At 35.9% G+C, this 13017-nt stretch overlaps 1 protein-coding gene and 1 long non-coding RNA gene across 2 annotated transcripts; both read left to right on the top strand.

Annotated features, from left to right (window-relative positions):
- Nucleotides 1-4942: 4942 nt before the first annotated feature.
- Nucleotides 4943-6042, top strand: LOC105120580 (uncharacterized). The gene is made up of 2 exons (XR_841358.1): nucleotides 4943-5049; nucleotides 5363-6042. It is a non-coding gene; the product is annotated as an uncharacterized LOC105120580 (long non-coding RNA).
- A 3291-nt stretch (nucleotides 6043-9333) lies between these two features.
- LOC105120579 (3-oxo-Delta(4,5)-steroid 5-beta-reductase-like) lies at nucleotides 9334-10948 on the top strand. The gene is made up of 2 exons (XM_011018838.1): nucleotides 9334-9505; nucleotides 9608-10948. The coding sequence occupies exons 1-2, from the start codon at nucleotides 9467-9469 to the stop codon at nucleotides 10739-10741; spliced, it is 1173 nt and encodes a 390-aa protein (XP_011017140.1). The 5' UTR covers nucleotides 9334-9466; the 3' UTR covers nucleotides 10742-10948.
- The last annotated feature ends 2069 nt before the right edge of the window (nucleotides 10949-13017 follow it).

The following is a 13017-nucleotide window of genomic DNA, read 5'->3' as shown; positions in this document are numbered from 1 at the left end:
TTTTGAGGCATTGGTGGCAGGTCACTCTGTATTGGCTGGCGACCGATACACTACTTGAGCTGGGAGACATGAAACACAGGATGAATGGTAGATGACGGTGGCAGCTCCAGTTTGTATGCTACCTCACCGATTCTGGCAATCACTAGGTAAGGCCCAAAAAACTTGGCTGATAATTTCTGTGATGTCCTGCGAACTACTGAATGCTGCTTGTAATGTTGTAGTTTAAGATACACATAGTCCCTGATTGAAAAAGTCATTTCACTCCTCTTGTTATTGGCGAATTGAACCATTCGATGTTGTGCTAGTCGAAGGTTATCTTTGACTTGCTTAATGATTTCCTCCCGTCGAATCAGTAGATCATCAACTGATGCTACCGTAGAGTCCTTGGGAAAATAAGGAATATGAATAGGAGGAGAGAACCCATATAGAACATCGTAGGGGGTTAGTTATGTGGACGAATGAAAAATCATATTATACCACCATTCAGCCAATGACAGCCATCATGCCCACTGGTTTGGGTTGTCCCCAGTCATACACCTGAGATAATTTTCCATACATTTATTCACTATCTCAGTCTGGCTATCGGTTTGGGGATGGTATGCTGAAGAGTAGAGCAAATTAACCCCTTGCATATTGAACATCTCTTTCCAGAACCTGCTAAAAAATATAGGATCCTTGTCGCTGACTATTGATGTTAGGAAGCCATGTAACTTGTATACATTGTCCATGAATACCTTAGCCACAATCGGAGCTGTATAAGGATGGCTGAGACTCATGAAATGAGCATATTTACTGAAACGGTCTACTACAACCATAATGACATCTTTCCTTTCAAATTTAGGTAACCCTTCAATAAAATCCATACTGATGTCGATAAATGGGGCGTGAGGAATAGGCAGAGGTTGTAGGAGTCCTAGAGTGGCTATATTTTCGTGTTTGTTTCACTGGCAGGTAGAGCATTCCCTAATAGATTGACAGATGTTCTTTTGTTGCCCTTTCCAATAAAACAAGTTTCCCACTCGTTTTGCAGTGGTAGTCACTCCTGAATGCCCCTCTAAGGTTGAGCTGTGATAGAGGAAAACAATCTTGGACTGTAGTTCCAAGTCACAACCCACCACAATCTTACCCTTTCCTATTTAAGTGGTCATTTACCCAGTTGTAGTGAGGATGTGAGCCTGACGCGGTCTGTAAGTCATGGATGATCGTTAACAAATATGGATCTCCTTGCCAAGAATTGGTAATTGCCTCCATGATGTTAGAAAAAATAGAGGAGACAACCATTATATAGATTGTATGACTGACAGGCCTGGAAAGTGCATATGCAGCCACATTTCCCTTCCCTCGTCTATATTCTATCTCATAATCATACCCCATCAACTTGACTAGTCACTGATGCTACATAGGAGTGGTTATTTTTTGGTCCAAAAGGTATTTAAGACTTACATGATCAGTGCGAATCTTAAAGTGTTTTCCCCATAGATAATGCCTCCACTTGTGAACTGGATGCATGATAGCTAACATCTCTTTTTCATAGATCGACATGGCTTGCTGTTTTAATCCGAGAGCTTTACTGATATAGGCAATAGAGTGGCCTTCTTGCATCAGAACCGCACCCACACCAACCATAGAGACATCTGTTTCTACCATGAATAGTTTATCCAAGTCTAGTAAGGATAGTACTGGAGGGGTTCTCATTAATTTGTTAAGTAGTGCAAATGCAGTGGTAGCTTCAAAATTCCATCTGAAAGCATCCTTTTTAAGAAGTTGCATCAATGGTTTACAAATGGACACGTATCCCTTCACAAACCTTCGATAGTAGCCTGTAAGCCCCAAAAACCCTCGTAGTTGCTTCAGGTTCCTAGGTAAGGGCCAATCAATTATTGCTTTGATTTTGTTGGGGTCGGTAGCAACTCCAAATTTGGAAATAATGTGGCCCAAGTACTCGACCTGCTCGCTGCCGAAACTGTATTCACTTGCTTTCGCCACTAATCGATTTATTCTCAGCAATTTGAAAATAGTTTGTAAATGTTCATAGTAAGCCATAAAAGACTTACTGTATATGAGAATGTCATTGAAAAATACCAGGATGAATTTCCTGAGGTGTGCTCTAAAAACTTCATTCATTAAGCTCTGAAATAGAGCAAGTGCATTAGTCAACCCAAAAGGCATAACTAAAAACTCATAATGGTCATTATGTGTCCTGAAAGCTGTCTTGAATTCCTCCCCCGAACCCATTCTGATCTGGTGATACCCCAAACGAAGGTCAATCTTTGAAAAAATAGTTGCTCCTGCTAGTTCCTCCAGTAACTCTTCCACCACTGGAATGGGGTACTTGTCCTTGATCGTAAGTTTGTTCAGAGCTCTATAATCCACACATAGCCTCCAGGTGGAATCCTTTTTCTTAACCAATACAACTGGTGAAGCAAAAGGACTGTTGCTAGGCCTTATAATACCTGTTCCCAGCATTTCCTCTACCATCTTCTCCAACACATCTTTCTGCAGTCCTAAGTACCTGTAAGGTCTCAAATTAATAGGTTGGCTTCCTTTCTTCAATAGAATAAAGTGATCGTGGCTCCTAGGTGGTGGCAGTCTTTCAGGTTCCTTAAATAAGTCCTGGTAGTCTCCCAACAGCTTTGTGATCCTGGTATCCCTGTTGAAGTGAGGTGGTGGTGCAACTATCATTGAACTAAGAGTGAAATCATCCTCGTCTAGAATTCATAAACTACACAAATGGACTTCTGACAACTGTTTCTGATTGCTTAGTAATCCCTTAAGCTGCTCCAGCTTAATAGCTTGGAATTTGATGGGATTTTCACCTCTGAGCAGCACCCTCTAGCCTTGCCAATCGAAAGACATCTAGAGGTGCTTATAGTTGCATAAAATATCCCTTAGCATGGATAGTCATTAGATGCCCAGCACCATGTCGTAATTGTTTAAATCCATGATAAACACATCATCTTCAAAACTCACTCCTTGTATCTTCCATTTGAGACCTTTGTAGACTGATTCACATGACATCTTGCCCCCATTAGCTGCTTGTATAGTGATAGGTGTGATAGTGGTTAACTCATTTTGTAGTTTTTGTACTATAGAGGAGTTGAGAAAATTGTGGGTACTCCTAGAGTCAACTAATATGTGGAGGGTTTGTTTCCCTATTCTCCCTGTCGCCTTCATAATATGAAAACCTACGGTCCCTTTCAAGGCATTCAATGAGATGTGGGGTATAATTTCTTCTTCTTGAACCTCCTCCCCATTAGTTTCTTCCTGCTCCTTTAGAATACTTAGGGAATATAATCGTTTATTTTTGCACCTATTGCCCAGCATGAATTTGTCATCACACCAAAAACATAGTCCTTTCAACCTACGTTCTTCAAACTCCTGGTTTTTTATAGATTTGGTGGGCTTATTAGGAGTTCTGTTAAATGAGTTTTGGAAACTGTTTGGCCAGGAAGGGCTTTTAATTGGTGGTATGTTGCTTGCTGTGGGAAGGGTAACTGTAGTAAGATTTGGCTGGTGTATGGGTTTTGATGGAAGGCTATGAGGTGCTGTGGACATTGAGTGTTTTGGTATATATCCCAGATTTTGTCTGTGAATTAGAGTGTTTGCCTGCAATCTAGCAAGATTGAAGACTTGCCTAAGATCTTTTGGTTCAAATATTTTTACAGTGTTTTTAATTTCCAACTCCAACCCACCTAAAAAAATAACTAAGGCTTACTTCTCTCCAATGCCAGCCTTATTCCATAGAACATCAAAATCATGGATATAATCCTCTAGGGTCCCTACCTGTTTCAAATCTATCAGGTCTTCCATTGGATCTTTTTGCCCCCCGAACCTATAATAAAGAGCTTCTATATACTCCCTTTAGCTCACTCTCTGATTGTTTTGGTTCTTCATAAAATTTTGGTGTCAATAAAGTGTTATGCTGTCTAGGTAGTAGGAGGCTAGCTTCAGTTTATCTGATTCATCAATATCCTCTATCTCAAAATGCTGGTTGCATTTGTACAACCATTTATGCATATCTTCACCCTCAAATACTGAAAAATGATGTTTAGGTCGGTGTACCTTGTAAGCCGATGGCCTTCCTTCAGTTGAGTAGCTAGGCCTGAATGAAAATTCATTTTGATAAGCTGCATGCTTATCTTTACTTTAGCTGGATTCCCCTGAGGGAAAAGGAACCATTTGCATAACCGATTCAAGTTGTTGTGTCAACCCATGAAGCAGCTCCTTAATTCCTCTAATTTGAGCTTCATGATTATTGGTAGTGTGATCCCACCTTTGACCTTGGTCCTTCATAAGATTAACTAGCTGATCGTACCTAGAGTTGGCCTCTCTTTTTGCTGACTCAATAGAATCTTCAAGTCTTTTGATCTCTATGGTTCTTGTGTCGATTCAACAAAACTAAGAACACTGAAGTTTATTCAAAGTGAATACTGTTACTATTATAGAAACTTTGAGAACCAGAAAGAGTAATTCAAGAATGTATTTGGAAATCAAACTAGTCTCAATGACTGAAAACAGAAATTGAAATTGGATTTGGATAGGATGGGAGCAAATTCACCTGAATTTTTCTCTTTACACACACTGTGTATTGTTTTTTCTCCCCTCTGCTCCATACGGTTTTAGTACATTATATGCATGCAAGATGCTCGTCCTGAATAGTAAGAGTGACAGTTTTCTTACACGTGTCTATTGACACATTACTAATTTAAAACAAATAAAATGGTGCGTTTGATGATTCTGAAGTTTCCCGTTATGGCTTTGTTCAAAATCCTTCCCCTGCCTTGTTCATGACTCATTGTTAAAGGTGTTAGAATTTGCAGCATGTGACATGGTGATACTCTTTTGGATGGTGGTGGGTAATTCTGATTCTTGCCTTTTTCTTCAGTTTCTTTTCTTTTCTTTTTTTTAGAGGTGGGTGGTACTTACTTCCTGTCCCAATTCTTTCTTCTATTTTTCTTTCGGGAATTGCAGTATCCTGGGTTTTTACGCAGAGGAAAAATCCTTAATGGAACAAAGTTATCATCATCATGGGTCCTTCTCTTTTCAAAGGTATCTGTTCACTATACTAATCTTTTGAGATATAACAGAAAAAATTGAATCTTGACATATGAGGTTATTACTGTTGTTGACTTTCTAAAACTATGCATAAATGAAGGGGAAAATAAAAATATATTGACTGACCCTCATGTTTGTACATGCCTAATTTTTCATACTAGCTTGAAAATGGCCAGTCTTTGTATGAAAGCATAGAAAAAAGGCTCCCTCTTTCTGTTTCTGTTGTTTTAATTTGCTCAGAAACCAATCGGGTTTTTTCTCCTGAAATTGTTCGTCAATTCTTGAATGAGAGTATGTTTGTGCCTAGATTACAGGAGAAAAATGAGGATGGAACAGTGGATGGAGAGTGTGGGTCGGTGTTTGGAGGATTTAGAATTCCTCGAAGTTTTTTGAGACTTCAAGCCAACCAGAAGAAAAGGAGTTCTGATTACAGGGAACTTTTTTAGCACACTCATGATCAGTTGTCTGATAGAATGGAGAGCTTGGAGAAAGGAAAGAGCAAAATCTCAAGGTATTCACAGTTAGTTCTCAATTTGATTTATTGTATTTCATATTTCTAGATATTGCAGGAAAAGAAAGGGATGGATTTTGAATTTTCAGTTTACTTGCATGTGTATGGACAGCGAGCAGCTCATTACTTCATCTGTCTTTTGCTTCTTTCTTTTTTTCACTGCAATAATATCTGACGAGATTTTGCAACCTCACCTATGATTTTGCAGCTTGAAATGTTTGTGTTTTTGCCTTTGGAACTGTTGGTGGAAATATCTCTGCTGGGAGGGAAAAAACAGAGGCTGTTGTGGCTTTTCATTTAAGAAATCACCAAAGCAGACTGATCCGCTCTCTATTCTTGCTGTTGATCTTTTTTCACGTAGAGAGTTTCCAGACTGTTAAATTCAACAGTACAAAGAAAACTGAGTATATGTTGTTTCCTTTTGCCAATCTCTTGCCTTCACTGCATGCGTCTATATGCAAATATCTGTTCGACAATTGGATTCACTTCCCATCAATAGTATAATTTAGTTTGCTAGGCAACATAAATTCATCGTCAGGTTCCAAATAGGTTACTTTAAGCTTTGGACTTCCAGTTCATTATCTTTTAGATATTCCATAAAATTTAGGTTTAAGTTGGTACGATTAAAAGGAAAGAGATTAGCTGGTGAAAAGAAATCCGAATACATATAAATGGACAGATGGAGGCGAGCCATTATCCTTGATTGTTAATAACATAAAAGATGATTCCTCATTGCTACTTTCCCAAGCCACAGCATATTGTAATATTTAAGGTATTATTAAACATTATTACATGTCATGAATGAGGAACAGCTTTGTGTTGCTAACAAGTTTGAACTATGCTAGTAGCTCCTCAAATCTGCTGGGATCCCGACCAATTAATTGACATGTGCATGGACCCTACGATAGGTTTGCTAAGTAGCTTGACCATTAGTTTTTTCCCAGGAATTGATTGATCAGGAGCAACACTGTACGCATTCAAAGAAAAAAATCATACCACCAAGCATGCAACTTTAAAGGTCCAATCTTACCACCTTTTCAAACAAAGTCTTCCAGCACACATGACCTCCTTACTCTTTCAACTACCATTCATTGCTAATTATCTATCATTCACGTCTGTTCATGATTATTTCTCTCGGAAATCTTGCAAACCAGCTAGGAGCCGGCACTGTAGTTCATACTTCATACTAATCCTTTTACCTTTTGTGCTTCCGTCTGGATGAGATAGTTGTCATCAGGATTACATATGGATGGAGGTGAAACCACAAAAGTCCAAGCTAACATATATATAGATGCGTCAAAAAGATGCAACTCATAAAGATGCAGTTTTTTTTAATTATATTAACCAAACTCAATGCTATCATTTGACCTCCAAGGGCAATGACATTCACCACAACGCAAGAAGATAACCGGTAAAATACTATAGGAGTAGTAAATAACAAAGACAAAATGCAAGAACAATTTCACCTACCACTTTGGAAAGTTGATTAGAAGCAGCAATCCACGCCCTCCTAATTCCTAAGAAACAGCCAAAGAGAGGTCTACAGGGGCCTCTAATTTCATTTCTTTTTGTAGGGGCTTATCGATCTTAATTCTCTGTTGACGGGTATACATGGCTTGTTAATCTGAAATTCTCTAGATAGTGCTGTTATTATTGTCTAGATATTTCTTCTTTTTTTATATAGTTTCATTTGGATCTTCAATTCAAGGTTGAGAGGAATTCGGATGAATCTCTTAACTCTTGTTATTGAATGGCTGGGGAGTCAACTGATCATCTTATAATATTGCTTTGATTTGAGAGTGGTGTTGGTGATTTGTTTTTCATAAACGTGTGTGTGGGGATTTCACGGTGTTAATAAAATGTTACATTGCTTGTTAAAAAGCTAGTTTGATAAAATAAATTTTTTTTATTAATTTAAACATATATTTAATTCTTTTTTAAAACTAATATTGGGACTAATTTGCACGGAAGTTTATGTCCTTGTTTTTTTCAATCACTAACTTTTTCCTTAGAGAACATTTCATAAATCATCCTATATTTTGGTCCAAATTGTAATCCCCGTTATAGTTTGAAAATCTATTATTTACATCCTAAATGTTATACATAGAATAACAATAACACTAAAACTATTTTTAGTTGTTTTTATTTGGGAATGAGAATAGAAAATAATCAATATTAAATTTGATTTTTATTTTTTAATTATTATTTTTACTTTGATTTTTTTTTAATATTTTTTTTTCAATTTCATCCTTCAATATTAGATTGGTCATAAATTGAACTTCGTAATTTTCTTTAACAGGATGATTTCAGTCGCATAAACCTGGTCAATCGGGTTGATATTAAAAATTTAACCTGGGTTGACATCTGTTTTTTTAGATATTTTTTTATATTGATTTTATTTTTCAATTTCATCCTTTAATATTAAATTTATTAGAAATTATGATTCATTATTTTCTATAAATTTATCTTAATCTTAAGACCTAGATCGCGAGCTTAGCAGATTAATCTAAGTTGACTTTGATATTTTTTAGTCATTTTTTTAAGAATGAATATTTTTTTGCTTCATCCTTTAACATTTGGTTAGTTTGAGAATTCCTTGCAAGTTTGGCATGTTAGCATAGATTGACTCGAGATTTTTTTATTTATTTTTTGAAGAATAAATAATTTTTTATTTTGTCAACATTTGGTTGGTTTAAGAAGTGCACGTCATACTTTTTCATGTTTTTCCTTCTATTATGTTATCATGCTCACATGATCCGACTTACAGTGTTTGACGATTTTACCCAAGTTTGTTGGTGTTTTATATTTTTAGGTTTTTTTTTATTGATTTTTTTTTGTATTTCATCTTTCTATATTCTGAATGTTGGAAATTGGACATTGCAGTTTTTTTTTTTAATTTTTTTTATTGGGTTTTCATGGTTTCATTATCTATGTCGCGAATTTGACATTTTAATTTTGGATGATCGAGGTTTCTTTTGTTGTTTTTTTTATTTTGTTTAATTTTATCATTCACGTTCGATTGTCTAAGAATTGAATTTTATAATTTTTTTTTTACAGGGGTTTTTTATGTGTAGGTTGTCATGATCTTTTTTTTTTTTTATTTCTATCCATTTACTGTTATTGCTTATTTTCTTATAACATAGTTAAATAAAATCATTTTATTAGGTACATTTAGATCCATAATTTGAGTTACACGTTTTTCTTACACATGTTAGCATCATTTAAATATTTTTTTTACATTAAATTATGTTTTTAATCCATCTTGCGGCATAAAGCGGGCCTTCTATTAGTAAGAACCATATAAAATATTCCACTTATATATTTAGAAAAATCCACATATAACATGTAAGCTGAAATAATAATTTACGGATAGAAAAATTATTATAGGAATCAAGCTAACATAAAATGAGTTTGTACCATGTAACGGGAAAAAAACTAAGAACCTACCAAGCAAAACAAAACATTTAACCATCATTATACTTCAAAATCATTGGGTCCGCCAGAGGCGTCAGGATTTGATTAATTACTATATGGCTCGCGTCTGATAATAATGGAAAAACCCACTTTTAGTACGGTATCGAAGCGGACCAAGACATGTGCAGAACAATCAACGATTCAAACCAACAGAACAAACAACGATACAGTCTTGACCATTAGGTGCTGCTTGTTTTTATTTTTATTTTTAAATAAAATTTTTATTTTGTTTTAAATTATTTGAAATAAATTTTAAAAATAAAAAGGAATATTTCTAAGCCAGAAATATTTTAAAAAACACTATCGTAGTTACAGAAAAAGTTATTAGCTAGCGAGGATCTCCTTGAAATTTCCTGATTTATTTTATCTACTATCATCGTTTCCTGTCTCCTCCCGCTTCAAATTCAATCAAAAGAATAAAGAAAAATGAGCTGGTGGTGGTCTGGTGCTATCGGCGCTGCCAAGGTAAGGATTCAACTGCCCTCTCGCTATTATCTATCATGCACCCAAAGCCCATATGTGTGTGGGTGCACGTCTATATATCATTTATTTTTCTTCAATTTACAGAAAAAAACCGAAGAAGATGAAGCATCACGAGGTTACCAAAGCGTGGCCCTGATTCTAGGTGTTACCGGGATTGTTGGCAACAGTTTGGCGGAGATTCTCCCACTCTCAGACACGCCTGGTGGCCCATGGAAAGTCTACGGCGTCGCCCGACGTTCCCGCCCCAGTTGGAACGAGGATCATCCGGTGGAGTACATCCAGTGCGACATCTCCAGTACTGTCGAAACCCAATCCAAGCTTTCTAAACTCACCGATGTCACCCACATCTTTTATGTTACCTGGGCCAGCAAATCCACGGAGGAGGAGAACTGTGAGATTAACGGTCTCATGTTCCGCAACGTCCTCCAGGCTGTTATACCTAACGCTGCCAATCTCCGCCATGTCTGCCTCCAAACCGGAGCGAAGCAATATGTGGGTCCCTTTGAGTTATTCGGCAAGATTGAAGCTCATGACTCACCTTTCACGGAAGATCTGCCCAGATCAAGATTTCCCAATTTTTATCACACATTGGAAGACGTTATGTTCGAGGAAGTGGCAAAGAAAGAAGGGGTGACTTGGTCTGTTCACCGGCCTGGTGTTATATTTGGGTTTTCACCATATAGCTTGATGAATATGATTGTGACTATTTCTGTTTACGCTGCAATATGCAAGCACGAGGGAGTTCCGCTGATCTTTCGTGGATCGAAAGAGGCATGGAATAGTTACTCAATTGCTTCTGATGCAGATCTGATCGCAGAGCATGAAATTTGGGCGTGCGTGGATCCTAATGCACAAAATGAAGCTTTTAATATCCAAAACGGGGATCTGTTCAAATGGAAGCATTTGTGGACGATTTTAGCAGAAGAGTTTGGGATTGAAAAGTATGGATTTGAGGAGGGGGAGAGTAGCGTGACCTTTGCGGAGAAGATGAAAGACAAGGGACCAGTGTGGGAGGAAATTGTGAGGGAGAACCAGCTACTGCCTAACAAGCTGGAGCAAGTTGGGGGATGGTGGTTTGCAGATTTCGTGTTCAGTATACCGGGTTCTGTCCTTTGTTTGAATAAGAGCAAGGAACATGGATTTTTGGGATTTCGCAATTCCAAGAAATCATTCGTTTCGTGGATAGACAAGATGAAAGCTTACAAGGTTGTGCCTTGATATGGTTGGTTTTGGGTTTTGTTGCTATGATCTTTGTTTTCAAAATATAATAATTGGAGAGTGATCAAGGGCTCTGTGCTCCATTGTAGCTGGTATTATGTCAGCTATCTTAAAGAAAGTTGCATTTGTAGTTGGTCCAATTCTATTTCCTTGTAAAACCTACCACTTTAGTTGGTATTATCTTGCTGTCTGCATTCTGCTTCATTAGATTACTGTTCTACTTGTAAAAAATTAGAAAATCTGGTGGCCCTTGAAATATTTCAGTGGTAAATGATAGAAAAAATTTTAGTGGCAAGTGATTCTTTTTAAAATGTATTTTATATAGAAATATATTAAAATAATATTTTTTATTTTTAAAAAAATAATTTTAACCCATCAAAACACATCGAAAATATCAAAAAAAAAATTAAAGCAAATAACTAAATTAAAAAATTAAATTTATGTTAAAAATATTTTTTAAAACACAAAAAAAGGGTATTATTCTATCACGAGGTTCTTTGGTGAACGATTAGATTAGCAATTGTTTTTATAGTAATTTCTTAATTTTTAAAGAAATGTAACTTCATGATGTTTAAATCATAATAGCTAGAGAGAAAGCACATACCTTTACTATCAGGCATCCCTCTCAGATTATTCTTGACACATCTTTAAATGCCAACAAGAGCTGCTAAATTAAAATTTTAAATAAAATCTTTAAAAAGAAGATTTTTTAAAACAGCTAATATATATGATTGAAAAGAATTTATCTTGTAGGATAGTCAATTACTAGCGTGATAAACCGATTGTAAGGCTAACTTCGCTTGAAACACCATGTACCTTTCCCTTCTATCTCAAAAGCAATTCCAGGATAAATAGTATTTAGTTACTATTTGAATTTTTGATATATAATAAATTTAATTATTTATTTTATTAGTAAATATATTTGAAGAAATTATCTAATAACTGAGTATTGAATTGTTTCTTTATTATGATTAAGGACTTGACATGATTTTAATGGGTGGAAAAATTATTTTTTAAAGTTAATTAAAAAAAACATTAATGCAACTAGAGTGAAAATAATTTTATTTATTTATTATTTCAAATATCATAAGTTTGATAGTAATATATATATATATATATATGAAGAATAAACAATTTTTTTAGAAGATCATACATGTCGAGGTCAAGAATTTAATACATGTCCATCGAACAAAGCCAGAATCCGGTCCGGTTCCTTGCAAAAACACTTTTACTTGACTAAACGCGATTTTACTTTCATTGCCAGCAACAAAGCAGAAATGCACCTAGGAGTTTGGACGTTGTTGTTGCCTCTATTCAGTTTGTTATGTTGTCCACTATTCATAATATAACACAATTATACATTTTTCTGAAATTACATTATTACAGGTACATGAATTGTATGAAAAATAAAATAATAGTTAGATGAAGTTATGAAAACTTCACTCTAGATTCAGCTTTTCACTATTGTGATTATATACCTAGTGGAGTGACTCGGTTTGTTAACCGGTTGGTGGGTTGACGAAATGATTTCCACGCTCATTGCAAAAATAAGTCTTTTATTGAAATAAAAGACTATCTAATATATAAGTTAATAAATATAGGAAGAAAAATAATGTACCAAAAGTGAGATCAGGAGAAAAATATGCTGGGGGGAGTTTGTGGTCTCCTCTATTGTTCTGAATGTAGTTTTATGTGTTTGGGTTGTAAATGAACTTGTGTGAAGTTAAATTGCTTCGCCTGAAACGTTTACCTATTATATTAAGGTATTTATATATTTCGTACTAAATTTATTCCACCAGAAGTTTTTCTATGTTTCTGTATATATTGTTGACATGTTAGTTTTTGCCGCCGAAAAAATCTGATGACGATGTTGCCGCATCACGAGACTACCAGAGTGGGGGTGTGACCCGGGGCGGAGGTGGTTTAAGCAGGGCCCGGCCCTGAATAATTTTTCCAGCTTTTTTCTTGATAATTTATATGGTTTTAGCTAAAATAATATAACAACCGAAATTTTAGCTCTTTTTAATTTTATTTTTTGTCTCCGCCCTGGGTGTAACAGGATTGAATAGTCGGCAGCAGCTTGGCTTGGATTCTCCGACTCCCTGACACGTCCATCGAAAGTCTTTGGTGTTGCTCGCATTCCGCGGCCTGCAAAAATAAAATTTGGATTGATAAGAAGATTTCCGATAATTTGGTGATGATCATCAACATGTAGCTTTACCTAGAAATAGTCAGAAGTTGAGTTAATGCAAGGGAATTGGTAGATGGCATCCCTT

This window comes from Populus euphratica, unplaced genomic scaffold (assembly GCF_000495115.2).
Source record: "Populus euphratica unplaced genomic scaffold, PopEup_1.0 scaffold6.1, whole genome shotgun sequence".
Lineage (NCBI taxonomy): Eukaryota > Viridiplantae > Streptophyta > Magnoliopsida > Malpighiales > Salicaceae > Populus > Populus euphratica.
The sequence above is the reverse complement of the archived record's forward strand: the minus strand, read 5'-3'. Positions and strand labels throughout refer to the sequence as shown.